The sequence below is a fragment of the Heliconius melpomene genome, chromosome 2 (assembly GCF_056956725.1).
Source record: "Heliconius melpomene rosina isolate 202511_hmr_F chromosome 2, ASM5695672v1, whole genome shotgun sequence".
Taxonomy (NCBI): Eukaryota; Metazoa; Arthropoda; class Insecta; order Lepidoptera; family Nymphalidae; genus Heliconius; species Heliconius melpomene.
The window spans coordinates 5,245,341-5,272,943 of NC_140390.1; the positions used below are offsets into that span (position 1 = coordinate 5,245,341).

Here is a 27,603-nt window from a genome sequence, read left to right on the forward strand (position 1 = left end):
TACATTTTTGAAATTATAATAAATGTAAATTCCAAAAAATTCATTTCTTCGTTTCACTTTGTCGTTTTGAACATTCCTCTTTGTATATGGTATTTATTTTCTGTACATCTGTCCAGCTTAGTCCTTGCCAATGTCCCATAGCCCAACCGTCGTTCTAGGAATTAATAATATTTTTTTTATAAAGCAATGTAATAAAAAAAGCAGACTATATAAAAAAAAACAGTCGAATTGATAACCTCCTTCTCTTACAGGAGTCGGTTAAAAACAAGAGCTTCACGTTTGTTTTCTATAACACTGAGGTAGAGATACCAAAACACTTTCTTGTTTTCCTAAAGCAGAGAAATGGTAGATATAAGGTATTTGATGTCGAAGAAGTAACGTCATAGTCCTTTTCTAGACTTTTAGTTTGAGTATTTTACAAACGACAATAATTGGCTGAAATAAATACATTTCGTCTACTTCATGTTCCTAAATATTAAAATCAGCTTTACGCTGTACCTTGCACACAGCAGGTTAGAGGGAACCTTAGGAAACATAGAGTTAAAAAACTTCCGTTCCCTATTTTCCGCCGTACTCAAAGACGCGCGTTGCGTCGTTACTAGAGCAACAATATTAAAATAATAAATATTTCATTTACTACCAGCGGGAATCGAACCCACATCGTTGTGCCCAGCGCCACAATTGGCTTAAGTAAAGTACCTAAATAGTTACATACATAATTATGTTCTCCTAAAATTAAAGTCTTACCCAAATTGGATACATAATATTAGTGACTCCATCTTTAATTTGAAGCCAAGGATAATGCATAACACTTTGATAGTCGTAGGGGAAGCCGGCAGAGGCAGCCGGAGGTAGGATCCTTTGCATATCTTCTTTTATTTCTTTAATAATATAGAAAAAAAGAAGAGTAATTTAAATATATTTTTACAGATTAACGCTATATTATAGCTTCATTCATATATCATTAATATTTTTTTTCCCCGAGTGGGAATCGAACTCACAACTATCGCGCTTACAGTTAACGTGTAAGGTGAAGAGGCCTTGCAACCTACTAATATTATAAATGTGATAGTTTGTGAGGATAGATGTTTGTTCCACTTTTACTCAAAAACTACTGAACAGATTTAGATGAAATTTTACAATAATATAGCTTATACAACAGAATAACACATACCCTATAATTAATCTACAGATTTTTTGTAATTTAGCTATAATATAACAATAACTTCGAGCGGGCGAAGCAATATAAAAAGTGTAGGTAGGTATTTTCAGGGAATACGCATATTCAGTTTTTTAATTGTAATACATAAGGCGTCGTTCGTTACAGTTGGCTACACTATTGTATTTATATAATCACACTAAACAACTGAAGTAATAATACACGCTACGTTTAGTTAAATAATACGTAATAATAGTTTCACTAAATAATTGCTGTAATTATATTTATAAATATTATATATTATGATATATTTAAAAATTAAAATTACGAGTAAATCAGCTTCCCGTTGTCTCTCACACAGCAGGGTAGGCAGAGGGAACCTAGTGTACACTTCGTTCGCCACTTTCCGCCGATTTTTTTTTCAATTTTGGTTTCATTTTATTTGAACAAAAAATGTACAATATTTGTTAAATATATTTTCATAATATTACTAAGCTATAAATAATATACAAAATTTTTCAGCTTCATGATGTATTCGGCACAAAGCAGGATAGGCAGAGAGAATTTAATGTTAGGACACTTTCATTTTCAATCTGAGTGGCTTTTGCCTTTGTACTAAAGCGAAAAACGAAAAATATTAATATAAAATAATTCATTCCAACGAGTGGGGTTCAAACCCACTAAATTTACAATAATAGATAAAAAATATACCTGGCGAAATATTTTCCCACAATATATGTAGATAAGAATCCCTATCATGCATGTTGTGTTGATGATCCAAGCCCAGCACGTGGACGAACAGGTGCAGGAGATCGTTTACCGAATTGAAGCAATCCGAATTTATGGTTAGAACCTAAATATATATTATACTTTATTCATTATTACGTAACCTAAATGCAAGTATTAAAAAGTAATTTTTATGTTAAATAAAATATATTTCAAACTTTGGATTAAATAAATAAAGAAAAAATATATTTAGGAAAAGAAACTAACCGTTGCTTCTTAAACTGTTTGCCTGTGGTTTTTTTCTAGCCAGTAGATAAGATGTAACGACATAATTGTGACTAATTTTTTAGTTTTAATAAACTTCACGCATTATTTCGCATCTAGTAAAGTAGAGAGTCAAGACACTTCGTGTTTGTGCGGCGGACGTCAACGTCGTACTTTGTCTTACCAGAATGGGTAAATAAAAAATATTAATTCCCCAAATCGAGATTAAACCTACACCAATCGTTAACAGTCCGATGCAGTCAAACTTTATCATAGTAGGCTTGTGTTATAAAAACCAGTAAAGAAACTATAAAAAAAATGTACTGAAATAATACTTTTTTTCCTTGCGGACGACCAGGAGGTGGACATTGGCAGCCTGGTTCTGAAGACCTCACTATTTCCAGAATGCTGGCAGCGTGACGTCTCGAAGCGGTAAGAGGTAATGGAATTCTGACCTTTTCTGTCCTTACCGTTGTTACTTCTTTATTGAATAAAAAGCCACATTGAACAATTATTATTAATATTGTGTAGCAAATCTACATAATACTAAATAGGGCAAATTGTTAAATAGAAAATACATTTTAAATAGTTGCAAATAAATACATCAAATTAATGAGGGGTAGTTACTTCTATACAATTTTTAAACATGATATAAAAAAAAATAAAATATTTAAAATAACACGTCATTGCTTAACGTTCATACTGAAAAAATAAATTACCTATAGATTTCTTTACTTTCTTTTCTTTACCAAATCTAAGAAGTGTTGTGTTAAGTTCCTCTTCAGCATCTAAAACTTCGTTGTCGCTATTGTGTAATTTCTCCTCATTTTCTCCTCCGCCAGTTGTAGTACTAGTTCCATTATTATTTTCATCTATTTGACTGTCTATCTGTTTATTTTTAACATCTTCCTCCGAGTCTTTATTTGATATAGTAGTATCTCTAAATTCGATACATGTCTCCTTTTCAATATGTTTCATTACTGCTTGAATATTTTGCCTCTCTTCTGATGCTGCAACCCGTTATAAATTATCAAGATTCAAAATAATAATAAAAAATATCTTTAAAAAAAATCAGCTTCACGCTGTATCCCGCACACAGCAGGGTAGGCAGAGGGAACCTAGTGTAAAGGCACTCCGTTCCCCACTTTTTGCCGAATTCTGGAAGCTTTACGTGTTGAGTGGCAGAACACAACGCCGCGCTTTGCCTCGACACCATTTACTTATTATATTATTATCATTATGTCATATTGGATATATAGAAAAACTAGTGGACCCGAACGCGGCTACGCCCGCTTGAACTGTACGAATATTTATTAAATTATTTTCAGTTTTCAATAGAGAGTGCGTTAAGCAAGCTCATTTTGGGTGACGTTTTCTAACAATAAACTTTGCAAACCGTTGCTTAGCAACGACGTTTGTTATTAACATGGCGGAATAAATTGCATGTCAAATTAATAAGTATTTTAATATATTGGTATATATCGAAAATAATAAAAATAAGAGAAAAAAAAGTATCCTATGTTCATCCCGAGACCCTCAAGTATCCCTATATGAGTATTTTATCACAATTAAATTAGCGGTTTAAATTTGCGTAAAAGACAGACAGACAGACAGAGTTACTTTCGAATTTATAATATAGGTATGGATAACGTACTAAATTCTAATTTATCCTTTATTTTATAATTGACGATCCCATACTGCCATGTTCTTTCATTGTAATAGTCTTCTATTTCTTTTTCAGTGACCTTACTTTCCTTCTTATTATCTTTTACAGCACTTGGACAAGTCTTCAGTAAATAATTCTTATTGCGTTCAACACATTCTATTCCATATATCATTCCAACTTTTTCAACATCTAGTTCACTCAGTGCTTCTCTTTGACCAATTTTAACACCACCCTGTATATTTATAATAATTAATTTTGTTCCTTAAAATTTAAAAATCGTTTTTTTTGTTTTTTAATAATATATATAGATTGTGAGGCCGTCGTAGCGCAGCGGCACAAGGGTGTGACTGTAACGCGACGGTTGTGGGTTCGATCCCCACTCGAGGAAGTGAAATATTTATTTACGCTGAAATTTTCATTTCTTCGCTCTAGTGTTGAGGCAAAGCGCGGTGTTGAGCTCTGCCACTCAACACATAATGCCTCCAGAATTTAGCAGAAAGTGGGGAACGTCTTAACACTAGGCTCCCTCTGCCTAACCTGCTGTGTGCGTGATACAGTGTGAAGCTAAAAAAAAATATAATAGATTTACTTACCTCAGTCATTATAGTATATTGACCATTCTTTGAGAATGCTCGTTGTGGATAATGTAGGACACTTGCATAATCATAAGGAAAGTTCGAAAGAGGATCGTCTTCTCTTATTTCAAAGTATTTTTTATATCCTATAACAATATGGCATTACTTTATATTGTTTATTATATTTAAATTTATGTTTACTTGCATTCTCAACGTCAAATAATAATAAGCTTAATTTTTTGGACGTCAAATAATTTACCACCGGTTCACTAAAGCATTTAGCTCCAGACCTGAGAAGAACCGGTGAAAGAAACTCAGCAGGACCTTTCTCTTCTCCATTATCAATTGTTTCCAAATTCATACTTATTTATTAGTGACAATGATACCTTTGAAACAGACTGGAGCTAGCATTTCCTTTCCAAGGTGTATAATAATATCATTAATAATATTAACAGTATAGATATTACCTGATTTTATATTATTCCACAATACAGTTATGTAACGGTCTCTATCCGGACGTGTATGCTCGTGGGAGAACCCCAAAACATGCATCACTTCGTGAATGATTTCTCCTTGTGATAAGCAATCATAGCCTAAGACCATCATCTAAAATGTATAGAAAGTTGAACTCGCGATTAATATAAGCTAATTATTAAATCTATTAAGATTTTGCCTGGTTCACGCTGCACAGAGAGAGAGCATAGTGTCAATACACTCAGTTTCCCACTTTCCGCTTTCTGGCGTTGCGTGTTAATTGGCCGAAATCAATAGAACATTGTTTTAGCACCAGAGCGAAGAAATGAAAATATTAAATATTTAATTTCCCCAAATGGTAATCGAACCCATAACTTGTCGTGTTGACTCACTGTGACGTTTACACTCAGACGTGCGACTGAAAATGCGAAAGAGTTTTGGGCTCAATTCCCTCGAAAAAATGAAATATTTAATATTTAATTTCTGCGCTCTGGTAACGGGACAAAGGAACAGCGGGGAACGGAAGTGTTTCAATGCGAAGGGTGTATCTTAACACTGGGTTCCCAGGTTCCTTTGCCTACTCTGCTATGTACGGGAAAGATTTTACACAAATATTTTAATTTAAAAGAAGAAAAGTCATAACTTTACCTGTACACCAGTGTTCGGTTTACGTTCATTACTATGAACACATTGACGCACCCCGGAAGGGTTCGTGATGTAGAGCCACTCGACTTCTTGCATTGATTTCTTGTCAGTTGGTCGCTCTCGAAGTCGCTGTAGGCGAATGCATGTTACTTTCTCGAAGTAGTCAAATGCCTTTATAATGGTATCCGCGAGAAGGTAATCTGAAATATATAATACGACCCATTCTTCCTTTAAACCACATAACCTCATTTGTGGGTTCGATCCCACTCAGATTATTTAATAACATTTTCACTATTTCGCTATGGCAGCAAGCCAACGCGCAAAGTCTCCTGAATTCGGCGGAAAGTTTAGTACCTAAGGAGTGTCTTAACACTTGATTCTCTCTGCCTACCCCGCTGTATGCGGATAGGGCGTAAAGCTGAAAAAAAAAACAATATTTCAAAGTTCAATCCAGGCTTATCTTTCGTTTTAAATAAAGGAAATGTCCATAGTATACTCGTATCTATACACAACAGTATAAACTAAAATTATAAATTAGTTATCATTTTATACCTTACCATAAGAATTGGAATCAATAAAAAATGGTATGATGCCGTACTTCCACTTTTTAATCCAGGGTATTTTGGGTGAACCTGTATCTATTGGCTTTGAATCTTCATCCTTTTGTGGCAAGGGTCCATACAACTCAGCTGGCGCGAAATTAAAACGTCTATGTATTTGATCACCCGCCTTCTTTATACAAAAACATCAATGCAAAATATAGATTATTATAAATTGGACATTTTTAGTATAGTATATTAGGAAATAAAAAAAAATACTTATATAAAATAGCAAAACGTAATGACTGATAGCCGTAATGACCGGTAGACTAGTCACACACTCGCGGCTTCGCCCGCTTGAACTATATTTATTTACTTATATAAATTACTTTTGTTTCTTAATAACATTATCCGTTTGAAACCAATATGTATACATTGAAAACTAAAGTTTCTTTCAATTTATAAAATAAATAGCAATTTTTGTAGAACTTGCTTTTTTTACTACATTTTAAATTGACATCACTTTTTTATTTATGAATCGATTGAATTAAAATAAATATAAAATATTAAGGGAAACTTGCCAAAATGCTATAGTGAAAACTACATTTAATCGGATAAACCGTTTCTGAAATAAACGTGAACAGACACACAGAAAAACACAAAAAAAAAATTAAAATCATTGTTTTGGGCTCTAGCAATTTTTTTCATTTGTCCATGTACAGACCGTAATCTGTTACAATTTTGTCATATTATATATAAATAACGAGCAAATACTTTCATTCATATATTAATTATAATTGCCATGCTAACCTTTTTTTTGGCTGGGTTCTCTAAAACTCTCCGCCTATAAGCAACTTTACCACCGGTCTGTTCCACATCGTCATACAATTTGTCAACGATATTTTCTACTCGAACTATGTCTTCCTTGTCCAATACAGAAGTCTCGTGTTGACTTTTACCAATATTTCTTTTGACTCGTTTAGTATCACTATATTTATTATAATCTACATAAGAAACGTTGTTTTGAAATCTATTCTCTTCGTTGAAGATTCTGCAGATTTCTAAAGTATCTTGGCGTTTCCTTTCAATTAATTTCGTGTCGACTGTAAGAAATAATTATGTTAAAGTAATACATGACCCGAAAATAATGGATGAACTGCATCACCTTATAATTGACCTATTGGACGTTCAAAATAGAAAATAAAAAAAAATCCTTAGTAGTAGGGTATCTAAGACATGGTATTTTTCTAAGAATAAATGATATCGATAATAAAATCTTAATATATTAAAGAAATCTTCGTAGAGTATTTTAATAGATATGCAGTGAGTTGTAGAGGTAGCTATATTATTTTTTTACAAAAATAAGCTTAAATTATTTTTTATATTCATAAAAGTTGACATTTTTGGCAATTATTCAGGTTATACCTCGGCAAAATTCGCTGGTGGATTCTGTCTAGAACTATCAAGATATTTAACAAATCCATTTAGAAGAAATTTAACAGAAATAATATTCTATAACAATTATCTCTCAAACTGAAAAATACTTGAAGCCTAAGTTTAGCTAATGAAAACTGCTTTTTATTATATTATACACTTAGATAACATACACGATCATTGCATCAACTACTTAATAATAATTCTTAAATATATTTAAATAGATAGATATATAGAGGGCAGTCGTGACACTGTGGCACAAAGTGTGACTGTTAAACCGGCTGGCTGTGGGTTCGATTCCCACTCGAGGAAGTGAAATATTTATTTACCTTTATATTTCCATTTCTTCGCTCTGGTGTCAAGGCAAAAGCAAGGCAACAAAAGTTCTGCCAATCAATACGTAATGCCTCCAGAATTTGGCAGAAAGTGGGGAACGGAGTGTCGTTACACTAATTTCTGAAGCTGATTTAATTTGAATCTTTTTAATAGATATTTAAAAGTTTTTTTTTAAAAAAACTTACATTTTTTGACACTTAAAGTTGGAACAGCACATTCATGAAATAAAAACTGTGTTATAGAAATAGTTAAAAATATTCCAAGAGTATACCAACACCACATATCCACGGAAATGTAAACTACTAAGAGAATTCACTTCAAAAATATAATGCAGTTGATTGCCAATTGAAGTTTAGTACTGAATTATATGTGTATGCAGCTTATAGATGCATAAAAATTGTGCAATTTTATTATATGTATAAACATAAAAATATTATTTTGTACGTTTCTAGGCTTCCTTTTTAACTAAACAATGAAACTGTTTATTTAAATCATTAAGGAAATGAACGGTTAATAATGTTCCTATAAACGTAGATTCATTTGTTTCAAAATAAAAATTGAAAATATTTATTTAGTTGTGCCATGATAGAAAGTTATTTAATGGATAATGGTCAAAAACTTCCCAATTCTAATAATGGAGATAAAGATTAGAAGTGAATTCTTATTAAGGTTTTATTTCAGCCTCACGCTACAGAGTCACAGGCAGAGGGTATCTAGAATTAAGAAACTCCATCGAATTCTGGAAGCATTGCGTTGAACTCTACGCTCTTCAAACGAAAATATTAAATATTTAATTTCCTGGAGTGGAAATCGAACTCAACCTGTCGCTTTTACAATTCTTATAAATGCTTATGTAGATACATATGTAAAATGATGAACGAATTTTTTCAAATATGTAGATGATGTGCAAAAATTTAAGTGCGAAGGTTTTGAACTTGCGACCTCTATTGTGAATGGACATTCATTGTCCACACCACCACATCCAAGAGGCTGGCCTGGTCAAATCGAAGTTAGAAAGTAAATTTAACGCAAGCATTAATTTGTAAAAGGTTTAAGTTAACAGTTGTGCTCGGTGTGCCGCTGGACGCGCACGTACAAACAAGTGAAACGTCACGTCCCGTTAGTGTACCCGTTCGTTCCAACGGAAAGGACTTTTCGAGTGAGTATATTGTTTTTGTAATATGTTATGTATTTATGTTGCCACTTTCTTTCAACTAATCAACGGATGTTCCGTTGACGTTTGATTATAGACGCACACGCATGCTTCGTTGGATTTACGGAACGGTCGTCATAATTTATATAAATATTTTTTGTTTAAATTATGTGTTTCTTTTTGTTTTTAATAATTCGTGACTAGGACTATATTTAGATTAACTATTAATTATTCAAATTGTTGTCAAAAATCTATTCAGTTTTCTTAAACGTATATTATATTTTGTTTTTATTACGTTAATATACATTTTTATAGAAAGATTAATTGTATTTTATGATATAAATATGAAATATTTATGTACAAGATATTATTAGAAAATTAATTATACTTTTTCTACGATAACAATTTTTGATGATTGAACTTCGCATACCTAACGATCCGAACAAGCTTCGTATTATTTGGGTGGAGGCTCGATACCGGTTTATATTTGTAGAAATTGAGAACGTGAGACGAAACAGGTGAAATTAGTAGACGAATTGTGAATAACTCATTGTCAAAATTATTTTAGACATGCCTTATTATATTTATGTTTCTACTAAGATATAAAATACATATCTTCTTTATATTATTCTAAACTATTACTAGTAGTTTATTACATTACCAAATATGTACAAAATAAGTATTAGTCATTTAATTAATTAAATGTCCCGTTTTTTACATTAAAGATAGATATTAAATTGAGGTCAATCGTAGAGCAGGGTCGAGTTCGATTCCCACTCGAGGAAAACAATTATTTAATATTTTCATTTCGTCGTTATGGCTGCTTGCGGGATATAGCGTAACGCTGAAAAAAGATATTAACTTTAACAATTTCAACTTATTTCAAAAACTCGGACGGTTAACATTTCCTCACCTCTTCCTTTATCACATAATACATACTAGTACAGCCTTTACGTTGGTAATTATAAATGTCAGTCATTATTAATACAAACCTGCAATTACACAGACTATTAATCAACATAGATGACAATTTGAATTATGAACACAAAACTATTTTTTTTTAATCTGTTTCGTTGGAAACTGAAAGCAGAAATAAAAAAAAAGGGTTTTAAGTCACTATAGGGGAATAAGAAGCATATTTTATTTAGTATAATATAGTAAACATATTATTGAGGTCAGTCGTGATACACGTGACGCAGGTGTTTTTTTAAAATTTCTTTGCTCTGGTGTGGAGACAAAGTGCGGCGTTGAGTTCCGCCACTCAACAGCAATGGAATCCAGAATTCGGTGGAAAATAGAGAACGGAGTGTCTTAACTCTATGATACATCGTGAAGTTTAATAAATAATTAATATATATATCTTCAGCTTTTCTTTACATTTGCGTGCTTACCTATTGTTGGTTGTTCACGTTCATAATAAACATGTTTTATTTTTTTCTTTTAAATATAAAAATCTTTAGATTTTCAAAACTTTACGAATGAAAAAGAAGAGAAGTAAGAAGTTTAGATACAAAAATTATTCCGGTAGAATTTAAGCTGGTAATCATCACGCTCAGTTAGGCACAACACTATTATGCAGTTGAATGTCACGCCGCGGTGGTGTCAACATTAATATGATATAGTGTATTTTTATAACTGTTGTTTGAAATTAAATCAGCCTTATTGGTTTGTAATATAATAAGTTCTATATTTACAATAATTGATTAAAAATTGTTTTAAATAAATTAATTAATGATATTTTAAATTAGATTAAAGAATTTTTTCTTTAATTCTTGTTGCAATGACATAAATAGTGTTGTGCCAAATAAGAAATTTCTATAGATTTACATATGTTTTTGTTTTTTTGAGTTGCTTTTTAGATGTCTGGGAATCGATTTGGGGCCCAGATTTAACAAGTACCTAGCAAATTATAACACGTTCTAGCTATTTATACGCATTTCGGCACATCGCACAGCACGCAAAGGGAGCCTGTAAACCTAGAGTTAAAATACTCTATCTCACTCTTTCCTACTTTTCGCTGAATTCTGAAGGCATATTGAGTGACCAAACTCTACGCCGCGCTTTCCCTCATTACCAGAGCCAGGAAAATAAAAATTTTAAATATTTCCACGAGTTGAATCGAACCCACATCCTGTCGCATTTACAGATACACACTTGTGCCCAGGCCTCAGTAAGTCAGTATTAATAATTGTATACGATTTTTTTGTATTTAATTAAAAGAAATAACTGATACAATGGCGCACGTAGCACCGCTATTTCCTGGTGCTGTGCGCTATTAACTGAAATTGCACCTAATTATAGGTTTGCGTATAACTGCTTATCAAATTATATGAGATGTGGAAAATAAGAATGAGAAGTAAATATATCTTTTCTTTTTATTGCTTATGTTTGGTTTGAATAATGTTTTGAAACATAAAATTAAAAAAATATATATTAATATTTTTTATACTTGTACTTTTTTATAAATTAATATTTAGATTGATATAACTAGCCACAATATTTGCTGTTTAAGAAGATAAATCGTTAAAATTCAATTAAAAATAACACGGTTAGGCCAAACTTCAATATAATTGAAGAAGTATTTCTAGTCAGATATCTATAATATCTATAATATTCAAATACTTTTCCTCCATAACCAAACTAGTAACTAAAACGCGGCTTCGCCCGCTCAAATTCGATTATTAAATCGAATTAACAAATTATTTAGTTTTCCCCATTAAAGGTGACCCCATTCCGGTTTAACGGTTTTCCCCATTAAACCTAAGTTGGTAGAAGTACCTACATCCTCTACTTAAGGTGCATAGGTCGTACCACGTCTAGGCAGTTTGGCCGGAGCTGGTATGCGTAATATCTTCATATTGTGGACGGTCATGAAATTCATTCACCAATTTTAATAAAACTAGACAATTAATAGACTGGGATCCGGCCGTTGAATCCTGCATAAACGAGTTTTCTTAATTAAACCTATATTAATGAATAATACATGATTAGTAGAACAGATTACACCTGGGTTGCCTGGAAGAATCCTGCCGCAATCACCTTTAATTTCATTTTTTCGTAACTCGTTTTTGGAGATAATTGCACCAATACGTTTTTTATATGAATCGCACATCATTTGAAAGATAATCGCATAAGGAATTGGAAAATTAAGGGTTGCCAGCTCTCAGTCTGCCGCAAGTCTAGGGTTGCCTGGTTTAAAGATGTCACTAAATGTTAATAATTTGCACTCATGTGTTTTTTTAATGAATTATATATCAAATTAAAGCTTATTTTTTTCTGAACACTATAAAACAGGGTTGCCTGGAAAATTCCTGCCGCAAACTGGGGTTGCCAGCGTTTGAAACATTTTATTCCGGTTCCGTTTGACTATGAGAATAGACGATGAAATGCGCGGTCTGCCCCATGTTTTAAAGTAAAATATTATATAATAGAAGGTCAATCTTAAAATCAATGTTTATTCTAATTGTTCACCTGTTAAATGATGATTTTAATCATATTAGGTACACGCAGAAAACTATTTAAAGATCATGGGGCAGAAGAAATCATCTTTATTTTTAAAGTAAAATAATGAATCTATAATATTGAGTCTTTGCAAAATCTATTTTCTAAATACTAATATTTATTTATTAATTTAAATTACCATTTTGAAACAATTAAATTATCTAGTTAAATAAATGTTTACAAATATTGATCTACTATAAACTATTAATATATATACATATACATCATGTTCCCTTAATATAATGAAGGGTGACCATTATTGCGGATATTTTTTTTATTAATTATATTGAAAAATACATTTCAATGAACTCTCTCTCTTCGTCCTCTACTTGTTTGATTTGACAAGGCTTGCCGCAATTTTTTTTTCTCACGCAATTTTTAATAATTTGCATAGGAAAGAAATATATATAATAGAATTATAATAAACAAAACTAAGTTAGCAAAATAATTCGAAGAAAATCCGACAGTAATGCCGACTAATAAACGCTATTTACGGTTTATGACCAAGAGTCGGCAAATATCAATTAGTTGGCTATTTTTTACTATAGATAAACATTTTGCGGCGCCATACAAAGCAAACCAAATGCAATAATATTATTTTCGAAGATGTATTGTTTCTAAATGCAATAAAAGTGCAGATGGCCAAATGAGTTGTTTTTGAGCATATTACTTAGTTACTTACCTTTCGTTTTGGAGTAAAGACGTTTTTACTTGACAAAAATGAAGATGTGTTTTTTGTGCGGCAGGAGTGAAAATGTGATAGAATTTAACAAGGAATCTCTCCAAAAGTGTAAAATTATGTTATTGTTTCGCCAAAAAATGAATTTTAAATACAGTGACATTTTTTTAAATAGTGACACAATGCACAGTTAACATTTACAGTATTACAAAAAGTTCATTGTTTTAAAACAAAAATATAAAGAAGTATTTTTTAATTATTTTCTAATGCAAAACGTAAGTATACTTTAATATTTAATATTATATAGTTTAATAAAATGTAGACAATTGTGGCCGTGGGAGTTGCCTCAGTTTTGATTATACTAAGTTAGGGACGTTAGTGAGTGATTACGCTTTATTATAATTATAAGAACAATTCTTTCAGACCTAAATACCTTAAAAACTATCAGCATAGACGGAGAAGTTCTTGCTAGCGACATTTTTTAATCTATATTTTTTAATAGTTTTTATTAGTTGAATAGTTTTCATTTACTTTGCAAAAACGTAAATATTCGTACCAAAAAGATGGGCGCCATAGTTTTTTCTACGGATACGGACGGCGTTGTCAAATCAAACAAGCAGAGGGCGAAGAGAGAGAGAGAGATTATTTATTGAAATGTAATTTTCCACATTTTCTTAATTAATAAAAAAAATATCCGCGATAATTGTCACCTCTCATTATATTAAGGAAACATGTTGTAATTAATACCTTATAGTAGATCGATATTTGTAAACATTTACTTAATTAAATAATTTAGTTGTTTTAAATAACCCTTTTATTTAACTAAATATTATTATTTATAAAATAAATTTTGCGAAGACTCAATATTATGGATTATTATTTTACTTGAAAAATAAGAATGATTTCATCTTTAAATAGTTTTCTACGTGTACTTAATATGATTAAAATCATCATTTAACAGGTGAACAATTAGAATAAACATTGATTTTAAGATTGACCTTCTATTATATAATATTTTACTTTAAAACATGGGGCAGACCGCGCATTTCATCGTCTATTCTCATAGTCAAACGGAACCGGAATAAAATGTTTCAAACGCTGGCAACCCCAGTTTGCGGCAGGAATTTTCCAGGCAACCCTGTTTTATAGTGTTCAGAAAAAAATAAGCTTTAATTTGATATATAATTCATTAAAAAAACACATGAGTGCAAATTATTAACATTTAGTGACATCTTTAAACCAGGCAACCCTAGACTTGCGGCAGACTGAGAGCTGGCAACCCTTAATTTTCCAATTCCTTATGCGATTATCTTTCAAATGATGTGCGATTCATATAAAAAACGTATTGGTGCAATTATCTCCAAAAACGAGTTACGAAAAAATGAAATTAAAGGTGATTGCGGCAGGATTCTTCCAGGCAACCCAGGTGTAATCTGTTCTACTAATCATGTATTATTCATTAATATAGGTTTAATTAAGAAAACTCGTTTATGCAGGATTCAACGGCCGGATCCCAGGGTATAAGAAGATATCTTCTATTGTGAAATGAATCCATGTTGAAAAAAAATGTTATTAGTCGTTAGTGATATACTTATATTGCACTGATAAGAAAGGTGCCAGAGAAACGCTTCTTCTTCTTTCTTCTTTGTCTTCCTTACTTAGTTCACTATAGTATTCAAGACCACTAGAGCTTTAAAAGAGCAATTTCGGTTTTAGGAATTCTAAATACTTTGCAATAACTTAATACAAAATTAATTCTTGAATGAAGGCCTTCTACATCAATGTGGATATTTAACTGAAACAAGTAATCTAAAGCAACACCCAGAGCAAGACTTCTTCGAGTAAAAAAAACATCGATCGATTTTTTTATCGTTTTAATAAATTTCATGTCGTCGATGAATAGGCAGTTTTCTGAATATAAGAAGCAGCTTCCAATGTCATTAATGAAAATATTAAAGCAAACAGGGCCGATTTGGAAACCTTGTGGAACGCCAGACGAAATAGGGAATCATTCGGACTCATATTCCGATGATTTATGAATACGAGAGCTGAGATAAAAATGACACAATTTTAGTAAACTCCCTGTAGAGAAACTAATATATATCTATATGTAAGACATATTTAAAATATTATAATATTACACAATAAAATAAACATTACCAATTCTACATATATCTATATAATTAATATACATTTTTGATTGATGATGTTTTACAAATTTAATGTCGCGTATGCAAATAGCAATCTATCAATCAATATTATTGAACTAATATAATATATTTTGTTATCGAATTACCACTAATGCTAGAGACCGTCGTGGTGCAGGGGCTCGTGGGTGTGATTGAAATACGACGGTCGTGGGTTCGATTCCCACAAGAGACAATAAATTATTATTATTTTTTTATTGTAGATAGTCAAGCATTTGTCCGCTATGGACACTTATCACCTGGTGGTAAGTGATGGTGGAGCATGATTACCTAGGTAGTGCCTACTCACTCGTTCTTTAAAGAGGGCCAGGTTATACTTGTCGGGGAACAGTTCAGCAGGCAGGGAGTTCCACTCTTTAGCCGTTCGCATTAGAAAAGTGGAGGCGAAGCCGTACGTAAAGGTGGTATATTATTAATGTTCTCATACATCGCACTGGCAACAAAGCAATTAAAGCCAGGCAAAAAGTGGAGAACGGAGTGTCTTAACAACAGGTTCCTACCTACCCTACCATGTGCACACAGTGTGAAGCTGATTTATATATTTATTTTAGAAGTCAATTCAAATTCAAATTCAAAATATTCTTTGTTCAAATAGGCAATTATTATAAGCACTTTTGAATCGTCGAATGAACATATGAACAAAAAGCTACCACCGGTTCGGAAGGCAGTTCTGCTGAGAAGAGCCGGCAAGAAACTCAACAGTTGCTCTTTTCAAAATCAATGGTACAATCTATTACATTAGTTGGCAGCTATATTGTAATCAATAAATGTAAACACGGAAATATAAATCGGCTTAAAACAAGAAGCGTGGTGGCTGAACTACCTGTTACGTGGTGGTTACGTGATGGTCACGATACCTGTATTACTTGGCCAGTGAACTATAACGACTTGAATGTAGGTAGCTAGGTCTGCTGGTCTCATTTTGATGCGGCTTCTCAAACAGGTTTGAGGATTGATCTTGAAGTTTGATCTATGTTTATTGAAATATATTTATAGTATAGTTTGTATGTTATATATATTTTAAATAAGTATTACTTAATATATATATATATATATTTTTCATGAACTTTTTGTAAATACATTTTTATTAAATTATAAATATTATTACAGATAATATCTATATTGGAGTATGCTTATTTTAATGTAGATTTGTTTCATATTGTCATAAATGAAAAAAGAAATCATATTAACGGGTATCAACAAATGAATTTTATTTTTGTGCCTAGAACTATGCATATGATAATTTATTATATGAGTTACTAGCGGCCCGCTCGCGGTTACACCCGCGTGAACTACATATGTTATTATTAATTTCTGTCTCCATGACTACGTCCTAGTGACGTCTATGCAAAATTTGAGACTCCTAGCATTTGTAGTAACGAAGTTTCATACAAACTTTCGACCCCAAAAAGAACCCCTTAGAAGTCGAATATTGCAAATTCCCGTCTTAGCGAGCACCCACGTCCTATAAGTAACTCCTATGCAAAATTTCAGATTCCTAGCACATGTAGTTTCTGAGATTTCGTGATGAGTGAGTGACCTATCGATTTTATATATATAGATTAGTAGCAGAGTAGCAAGCCTAGTGTTAAGACACTTTACTCTTCACTTCCCGTTGAATTTTGGAGGCATTGCGTGTTGAGTAGCGGATCTCAACGCCCCGCTTTGCATCTATACTAAATTTAAATAAATATTTCTTGCGTGAGTATCGACCCAGTCGCGTTTTCAGGCACTACTTGTGTCCCTGCGCTACAACTGGCCCCAAAACTATTATATTATTAAATATTTTTTAATAGAATATTTTTTAATAGAATATTTTTTAATTAAAATAATGATTTAGTTTCCACTCATAAAGCTTGGGAAAGTTAGAGACCATTTATGTAATAATATTGTAAACGGCCAATGTTCCGTTATCTTTGCTCCAGCGTGACTATCAAATCAATGCCCTTCCTTCGGTAGTATCGCAAAGTTGAAGGTTTTATAATATAACTATAAGTACATTTTATATACAACTAGCGGCCCGCTCGCGGTTTCACCCGCGTGAACTATGTTATTATTAATTTCTGTTCCCATGGCTACGTCCTAGCGACGTCTATGCAAAATTTGAGACTCCTAGCATTTGTAGTAACGAAGTTTCATACAAACTTTCAACCCCAAAAACAACCCTTTATAAGTCGAATATTGCAAATTCCCGTCTTAGCGAGCACCTACGTCCTATAAATAACTCCTATGCAAAATTTGAGATTCCTAGCACATGTAATTTCTGAGATTTCGTGATGAGTGAGTAACCTTTCGATTTTATATATATAGATATATGCAATACAAAGTACAATAATAAAAAAAAACAGCTTCACACTGTATCCCGCTCACAGCAGGGAACCTAGTGTTAAAACACTCCGTCCCCCAATTTCTGCCGAAGTCCGGAGGCATTACGTGTTGAGTGGCAGAACTCAACGCCGCGCTTTGCCTCGACACCAGAGCGAAGAAATGGAAATATAAACGTAAATATTTCACTTCCTCGAGTTGGTATCGAACTCACAACCGTCGCGTTACAGTCACACCCTTGTGCCGCTGCGCCATGACGGCGTCACAACAATAAGTTTGCAAAATATTCGAGTAATCCGTTTCTTATAAATTTTGTAAGATTAGTTATAAGCTTATAACTTTGTCGCTACTTCTATGTCGACATTATTTAATTTAGCTTGAAGTACAGAATTAAAGTTTGAAAAAATCGTTTACAGGCACGTTTACTGTTGTTTTTGTAAATATATATAAGAAATGTTTTAATATACATCTTCAATATTCATTTGTCCCTTTTCCTTCAATTATGAATATTAAAATTATTTTTACATACTCGTATGTATTAAGAATTTATGAGTACAAATAATTTGCAAATACTAATATCCTTACAATAAAGGTTATATTATAATTAAGGTTTATTTTGAGTATTAAATTCGATTTGAATTAACTTTTTAAAAGCTTGAAGAATCTACTCGAGTGGGAATCGAACCCACAAACTGTCGGTTTTATAGTCGCTTGTGCCCATGTGCCACTAAATAATTACCTACCTACGAATTTCTAATATGGCTTTTTTTATTTCTATAAAAATGTTTTTTATCTTTATATTTATGACAATCGTGCCAAATTTTATATTCCTTCCTCCGCACTATTTCCCTATATAATATTCGTAAGAAATGGTATAAAGGGGAATACCCTTTACATATTAATAGAAAAAACATGATTAATATAAAATAAATATAAGATTTTTTCTTAAAAAGTACATATTTATTCACTACCTCCATTTACCCTTTTTTAATCTCTCATGATGTCGCCGTCTTAAAGAGTTTAACCTCGACTTTTACCTGAATGGTGAAAAATAACATTTTAAACGTTCAATGTTAAATTAATTATTAAAAACTTGTATAAACTAGGAAGACTATAATTATATATCTTCTGAAATTTAAAATAATTAGTCGCTGCGGAAAAGTGAACTTTTAATCAATTTAAAGGATGTAATAAGGGAATATAACTGTTTAATATTATTATTATAGATTTAAGATGGGGGGATTACGGGGAAGCCAGAGAGTACGGAGTGCCAGACGATATGGTATCTACATACCTCTTTCGCCTCAACCACTGTCATCACCCTATTCATAAATACCCTCCGGACGTGACGTTCCTCCAGTATCTTTGATACTGTGTTTTCAACCTTTCTCCCTACCTCTCTTACCGCTCTCTTTTCCCTCATAAATCTTTCTTACCATTCTTTCATCACTCTTCTTCTTCATTCTCACCATGACATCCTCACTAATACCTGCCATTCTGCAGCTGCTTAAGCTATTATTTCATTTAAATTTGCCAAATCTAAACTGGAATAATAGCGGCAATTATATCTATATCTATCATAATTTTTAAAATTTTAGTATTTGAACTCACAACTGCTTCCACTTACGCTTAATGAAAACAGCTCCTACCGCACCACAGTAGAATTCCACACACGTATATCCCAATTTCATATAATTAAAGAAGAAAGTATTATGAAGAAGTGTTATGTTCGAATGAATTCTCGCATCGCTGGCCATCATGTAACGCGTACACGAATTTGATGAGCGCGTAACAATAAGTTTTTACAATTGCACGCAAAAGTTATGCCGCCATGTTGCTATTTGAGTTTTTATACAATAGAGTTGTTGTTATCTTCTTCCACCTGGCATTTATCCCGGCTATACTCCACTTTGTACGGTCTTTTGCGTCCTCGGTGGTTAGACCATTGGCTCTCATGTCCTGCATCACGACCAGCGCTTCCTTGGGCATCCGGGAGGTCCCATTCTAGAAACTGATATAGCAAGGCACTTACATCCGACATAGTTCTTAGGCCGGTGCATAACGTGACCAAACCATCTCAGGCGAATAGAGTTGTTGTTATATAGATAAAAAATAAATTTAAATCAGCTTCTAACTGTATCCGGTGAACAGCAGAGTAGGGAGAGGGCACCTGGTGTTTAGACACTCCGTTCCCCATTTTTCATCGAATTCTGGAGGCATCGCTTGTTGGGTGGCGCAATTCAAAGCCGCGTTTAACCTCGACACCAGAGCAAAGAAATGTAAATGAAAATTTTAATTATTTTTTTATTTCTTTGAGTGGGGATCGAACCCACTACCATGTGCGTTTACAGTCACACACACTTGTGCCTCACGCTGTATCCCGCACACAGCAGGGTTAACAGAGGGAACCTTGTTTTGAAACCGTTTGTAATTCATAAATATATGTACGTTATGATTTTTTTTATCTGTGTAAGATTATTATTATTATTTTCGCTGTAATTTAATCTGTGGTCGTGTGAATAATATATAGACAAAGAAACACATTGTATTGTTTATGTACTAAGTATTCCTTATAGTAGGTTTTTTATAAACAAGACATACTTGCGAAGCTAAAGATTGTTTGTATGCCTAGCTCTAGTGCCTAGAAACGATAGCTGGTCAATTAAAGAAGTTTGACAGGTTATATTAGGAGATGAAGTTAGTAAGCTAGCTACTAAACAATTGTGCCTTATATATTATTTATTAAAACTAAATTAAATTAAATGTATTAAATGAGACCAGTCGTGGCGCAGGGCACAAAGTGTTACTATAAACACGACTGGTTAAGGGTTCGACAAAAAAACAATAACATTGCAATCAAAAATTAAATAAATTTATTATGAAATCTATTCCTTCCTTATTCAATATATTTGAACAAAAATAAAAATACAGTGACAGTTCGTTCCCCACTATAATTACCATTAATTTTAATTTCCTGAATCCGTAATCAAACGCGGCGTTGAATTGCGCTTCTCGATACGCTATTTTTCAAATAATTGAGCAGAAGATGAAAATGTATCTTAACACTAGGTTCCCTTTGCCTACCGACCATAAAAAACAATAAATAAACAAATAAATATGTAAAAATTTTGTAAGTCAATAACAGTTTCATTAAGTATTCAATGATTATAATTCAATTAATTGACACAAACGATCTCCTTGAACTTGACCACATTTAAAATTAAGAAGGTGGTTTTAATTGATTATGAATGTATGTTTTCGACCGATATATTATATCATTGTTTTATTTAAATAAAGACATCAGCTTCACGCTGTATCCCGCACACAGCAGGGTTAGCAGAGGCAACGTAGTGTTGAGACACTCCTTCACACTTCCGCCGAAATCTGATTGGCGTATCACAACTGGCCTCGATATTTATTTCAGTTTGTTCATTTCTTACAAAAAATATTTATATAGGATTTCTGTGTTGCAGGTTGTGCAGCCATGTCGGCTACCAAATATTCACATCCATTCCTGAACGGTCTGAAACCACTTCCTGAAGGCTATGAAGAAGAAGTTCAGCAAGTACGAGAGTGGTAAGTTGGATAAAGGAACAATTATAATAACTGGTAAATTAAAAATTAAAATTAAATCAGCTTCACGCAGCGGCGCAAGGGTGTGACTGTAACGCGACGGTTGTGGGTTCGATCCCCACTCGAGGAAGTGAAATATTTATTTACCTTTATATTTCCATTTCTTCGCTCTGGTGTCGAGGCAAAGAGCAGCGTTGAGTTCTGCCACTCAACACGCAATGTCTCCAGAATACGGCAGAAAGTGGGGAATAGGGTGCCTTAACACTAGGGTCCCTCTGCCTACCCTGCTGTGTGCGGGATACAGCGTGAATAGCTGGGTATAATTTCCAAATTTTAATCCAAAGCTATTATAATAATAAAGTAAAATATGTGTAAATTAGTATTACGAATGGCATTCCAACAGTCACTTTCTCCAAATGCTACCGATGTGGAAAGCTTAAGGTTGCGTCATATACGTTATAATAGTTCACGTCATATAGTGCAGTTTAATTTTAAAAAGAATATATATTCATTTATACCAATTAAAATAGATTGTATATACCTAAAGTGAAATTTTAAAAAAATACGTATTGTATAATTGCGTCGTTATATATTGTCTTTCTATCGTTTACTATAATATAATTCCTATATAAAAATTGCAGAAAAAAATATTCAAAAACTAGCATTTCCAATTCAGTCCAAAAATCTATTGATAAATTGAACAAATTATTATTTTTAGGGTTCTGCACCTCAAAAAGTAAAAATGGAACCCTTAACCCGGTCTATTTTGAGATTGTGTGGAGGTAACAAACGGAAATTTATATCAAATATTCAGATAATATCAAAAGATATGAGCATTTATGCCATCTAAACCTATAGAGTATAACACTATAAGAGTGCTTCCCGTCTTTCAGCTATGAATTTTGACACGAAGTAACAACTTACATTACAAATAAACGGAAAAATCCGAAAGTTAATATTTATAGGTATTTCATAGGAAAAAAAACATTACAAACTTATATTTTGTAGTTCATTTCCTACAAAATGAGTACATATGCCTTACTTTACTCTTCGTTTACCTTCCGTTGACCATGCTGAAATTGATACGAAACCCTCAGTGGGCGATTCCGACTCGCACTTGACCGAATAATAATTAAAGGTCATATCTGTACATTTTCATTTAGATCTGAAACGAAAGAGCATTAATCAACTGCGTTATCTCATGCAATATGTCAGGGTCTGATACAAATTAGGTCATAGTAGGCATTTAAAACCCAAGACGTATTAAAAAAGAATTGGAGTATAATTTTCTAGAGTTTCTTTGAAGTGAATATTTTTCTGTATAAAGCTCCTCAACTCTGAATGGTGAGAGCACGATTTGAATTGCCAGTTTTTATTTGTTACTTTTATTTTAATACTGACATTTTTATTCTTATTTTTGTTTTGTAGGTGGCTACCATTTAAATTTTTCATATTTTACTGGTGGGTCAAGTACGACCCCTAACATTGTTAGTAGTTCGTAAAAGTAGATAAGCGCAGTGTATATAATAATATTTTACGTAGATATTTCATGTCAGATCAGATTCACGCTTTATCCCGCCCATAGTAGGTAGGCGGAGGAAACATGCGTGTTAAGGTACTGCGTTCCCCCATTTGGCGTAGCTTAACGCCACGCTTTGCCTCGATAAGTGATCGAAGAAATAAAAATATTAAATATTTCGTTTCCTCGAGTAGGGATTGAACCCACAACCAATTGTATTTACAGAAACACACTTGTGCCACTGCACCATGACAGGCCTCAACTATTTTTTAGAGTACCATACCAATATTACATATTCATTGCGTTACTATCAAGTTTCATGAGTTGAAACTTTCAAAACTTTCACTTTTCTTTATATTACCAAAAATTTTTAATAATAATTGCGTTTTTTCTTGCAGGATGAAGAGTCAGCCACATTTGCCATACATATCGGATGAATATGTGTTTCTTTTTCTTCACTCCAATTATTATAAAGTGAAGGAAACAAAGGAAACTATAGAATGCTATTTTACATTGCGAAATAATAGTCCGGACCTGTTTACCAATCGTGATCCTTTGCTGGCGAAAAACAAGACTATCCTGGAAATCACGTAAATATATTACTTTATTTTATTTAGACGTAAATAAGATAATAACCTAGTGTTGTTTACTTAAGTTTTAATATAAGTTGATATATTTATACTTTATGTTTAGAGAAAATATTTAAAAAAACAAAGCAAATACTACCAAAATTTTATTTTTTTAATGTACCACCAAAAATTGTGAGGAAGAATGATTGTTCCACTTGTAAGCAAAAATTACTGAACGGATTTAGATAAAACTTTGCGGTAATAATATACAATTTATGTACAGATTTTCTATAATTTTGTTATAATATAACAATAAGCTTAAGTTTAGGTCGTCTGTGATCAAAAGTTATCATCCATCACTCTGATGAAGAAAATAATAGTTTTTGGGAATCATCCAATACGCAATGTTTGTAATTAACCAAACACGAAGAATCTCTATTTTCTATGTAAAATAACATATGGGAAAGTAAAGAAAAAGAAGTAAAAATCGATTTATACTTCCAGACACATGGTGGCTCTACCCAAGCGATCTGAGGAGGGCCACCACATCCTGCTCTACCGCCTTGCAGACACCGACTACAGCAAACTAAACTTTGCGGACGCGGTGCGCGTGTTCTGCATGTTCAATGACGTCAAACTTTCGGAGGACCGCCTCTCAGAAGGATACATTGTCATTTTCGACATGAAAGGGTGCAGCCTTGGTCATTTAACTAGGGTCACCCTGCCAGCTTTGAGAGCGTTCATGCACTATATTCAGGTTCGGATCTTGAAATTGTAGTCATTTTAGCCTATTCTTTTTAATTAATTGACGAAAATTTTATAATTTAGTTTATTTACAAAAAAAATATATTTGGGATAAGACGCTATCTTGACACAACGACACAACATTTATAAGGCGAGTAGCTTTCCCCACTTAGGGAATGGATTATTTTAATTTTTTTGTTCTGGTAAGAATCCAAAACAAGGTGTTGAGTTCCGCCAGGCATTCAACACGTGATGTTTCCAAAATTGGGCAGAAAGTGGAAGACAGAGTGTCTATACTCTGGGCCCTTCTTACCCTGTAATATACAGGATATAACATGAAACCAAAATATATTTTGCATCGTTACTTAAAGAGACCTTAAAAAACAATAAAGTAGCATACTAGCCATGAATATTTTTAATTACAGAATGCCCATCCGTGTCGTCTAAAGAAGATCCACGTGGTGCACACTGTCTCTTTCATCAACCAAGTCATGTGTCTCGTGAAGCCCCTCATACATTCCAACCTGCTGAATCTCCTGAACTTTTCATCAGAAGGTCCAGGGTCAGTTGTCGACGTGGAACTGCTACCAGAAGACTATGGCGGTGCTCAGCCCCCAGTGAAGCAATTACATGAAGAACAAAGGAAAAATATGGAATCAAATTATAGAGATTGGTTAATAGAGTCAGAAATATTCAAAGTAGATGAGAAAAAGCGAATTAAGAAACCTAGTAAAGGTATGTTCGCCAGTTTCACCAGTAGTTTTAAAAGTTTGGATATTGACTGATTACTTATTATAATAACTGCTTTGTCAGCTTGTTTATATTTCTCTACAATTTTATGAGGATTTTTTTCAATTGTTTTATATAATATTAAAATTTTGTTTTAGCTATTTTTTTTTCTTTAATAAAACTGAATAAATTTCGTTAGTATCTTGATATTTATATAAAAAATTTTACTATAGAGTTTATAAAATTTATATTTGTAAACTTATTGAATGCGATTGCTCAATTGTACATGTAAATAGATATGTAAATATGTTCTAGAAAATTTAAATATTTTTTTATGATTTATTAGCACTAATATATACTAGGAACTAGAATGATATCTACACGTTTATAAGGAGACTTATAAAGAATTTATTATCGAAATCTTTTAAATGTTGAAAATATAACAAATAATATTTTTAATAAGAGTTTATACTTTTTAATGGAATATACTCTAGTTACCCGCCTTTATTGTAAGTTTTAAAATAAATATTACACTTTAAAAAACACTAATAATAACATGTTTCAAACAAATGTATTAATAATGAAATGCTATTACAAACTATTTTGATTATTCTTTTAAAGCCTTTATTTATTTTGTCTATATTAAAAAAAAGTGTAGATTCAGCTTCACGCTCTATCCCGCACACAGCAGGGTAGGCAGAGGGAACCTAGTATCAAGACAATCCGTTCCTCATTTTCCGCCGAATTCAGGAGATTATGGAGGCATTGCGTGTTGAGTGGCGTAACTCAACGCCGCGCTTTATCTCGACACTAGAGTAAACAAATGAATTTTCGTAGTTATTCAAATTATTTTACATATGAACACGAATGAGCAATGCTAGCCGCAGCCATGTTTCTATAATCGAGACGAAGCGACATTTCGTAATGGATTCTCGACTTGCGGTCCACGTTATGTGATGTTAAAGCTTACTGAGGTTAAATTTTTGCAATAATACCTAAATTGGCCTTCATCCTGATTATATACAGGGTTTTAGAGAGCGATGACTTCAAATGTGATAGGCTGTGGGTTCGATGCCCACTCGAGGAAATTATATATTCAATATTTTCATTTCTTCACTCTGTTGAGTTCTGCCATTGAATGGCACGCGGTGCCTACAGAATTAGACGGAAAGTGGGGGGGTGAAGTGTTTTAACACAAGGCCACATCTGTTAAAAAATCGTTTCTATATATAAGAATTTTAAATATGTAACATTTTTATTATCTTTTTGTACATAATTTTTTATTTCACCATTAAAATTACCGTAGCCATCCGTTTATTAAAAATGTATTAAAAATAATTAATAATAAAAACTAGACATATTTCTACGAAAAACTTAACTTTTGTACGTATACATTAGGCCTGTAGGCAATTTGGCAGGGCCGGGAAGAAATTTGGCAAGCCCCAGTTATCTTAGAAATGTATACGACGAAGTTGAATACTGTAATAAAATTATAACAATTTATTCTGATATTCCTTTGACAATGCGAAGATTGTAATAAAATTATTCGTATTATTTGCTGAATTTGTTTGGATCATCTCTCGTCATAGAGCACAAATAAATAAATTTATAAACACAAATATTTTTTTTTTAAATGTCTTCTTAAAACATTAAATATTATTATGGAAAATTATTCAATAGTTAAATGATAATAAATAATGATTGAAAAGTAATTTGGAATTTGCATATAACGATAAAACTATTATATGACATTCTTTTTTTTTTAATTGTTTGTAGATATTAAATAATCATTGAATACACAGAATATGACCAAAATACTATGTAAAATAAATGTATATTATAATATTTTTTTAATGTTATTAAAAATGTGTTTATTTTTTAATATATTATATCTTTGTAAATAATAAATTTAATCTATACATACATAAATTTGTTTTAATTTACGTAAATGTTTTTTCCCAAACGTAATGTTAAGACCGTTCTCCGCCGAATTTTTCGAGGCAGAACGAAGTAGTAATAATAATAATTAATAATAAATTATAATTCATTCCATCGCATTGGGGATAAATGCGAATCGAACCCATAACCATCGCGTTATATATTTTGCTATAATTAAATGAGAAAAATATAATGACTTATTACTTTTAGCTATACATTTCATTATTATTTGTAGCAAGAAACATTGAATAAAGCAAGAATATATATCACAATCCAATTTATTCTCGATGAAGTCAAAAACCAAACAAGATATTCATTATCAATTGTTCATATGAGGACGTTCCTTTTAATAATTGATAAGCCGTATTTAATTAAAATATATTGGAACTGCTTTCATTTTTATTGTCATTGTCCTAGAGTTATTCTCACATTTTTTATGTTAAAACGTTAGTATGCGCAATGAAAATATTAAAATTTCGTTACAATGGAAAATGTGCTGATGTAGTTTATAATTTTTTCTACAATATTATATTTTGTAATGAAATAAATGATAATAATTGTAATAATATTGATATGGAAAACAATCAGCCAGTTAATGATTTTAATATTTTAAACAAAAATAAATCGGTCTACGTACAAACTGACATCGTTAGCATTGGACATAATGAAGATATTGGAAAAAGTGATAGAAGTGATACAAATTTTAACAATGATACAGAAGTGTCTATTTATAATGAAAATTGCGTATGTGAAAATGAAATGAACAAGAAAAAGGTAATTTTCTTTTCTAAATAATTATAAATTTTATTGCTGTATATTAAATTTCAATTCGATTTCAATTTACGCTA

The 27,603-nt window shown here is 32.2% G+C and overlaps 2 protein-coding genes across 2 annotated transcripts; one reads left to right on the forward strand and one right to left on the reverse strand.

The window, feature by feature from the left end:
• On the reverse strand, positions 1 to 19,179 carry LOC146540537 (uncharacterized). Its single transcript, XM_085205194.1, has 12 exons — positions 19,089 to 19,179; positions 6,859 to 7,151; positions 6,067 to 6,241; positions 5,513 to 5,709; positions 4,858 to 4,996; positions 4,409 to 4,536; positions 3,804 to 4,047; positions 2,869 to 3,159; positions 2,485 to 2,630; positions 1,871 to 2,012; positions 748 to 881; positions 1 to 154 (listed from the first exon to the last, which is right to left on the reverse strand). The coding sequence occupies exons 1-12, from the start codon at positions 19,177 to 19,179 to the stop codon at positions 41 to 43; spliced, it is 2,094 nt and encodes a 697-aa protein (XP_085061320.1). The 3' UTR covers positions 1 to 40.
• On the forward strand, positions 8,844 to 26,436 carry LOC146540538 (retinaldehyde-binding protein 1-like). Its single transcript, XM_085201193.1, has 5 exons — positions 8,844 to 8,977; positions 21,157 to 21,259; positions 23,174 to 23,365; positions 23,849 to 24,101; positions 24,514 to 26,436. The coding sequence occupies exons 2-5, from the start codon at positions 21,168 to 21,170 to the stop codon at positions 24,871 to 24,873; spliced, it is 897 nt and encodes a 298-aa protein (XP_085057319.1). The 5' UTR covers positions 8,844 to 8,977; positions 21,157 to 21,167; the 3' UTR covers positions 24,874 to 26,436.
• The last annotated feature ends 1,167 nt before the right edge of the window (positions 26,437 to 27,603 follow it).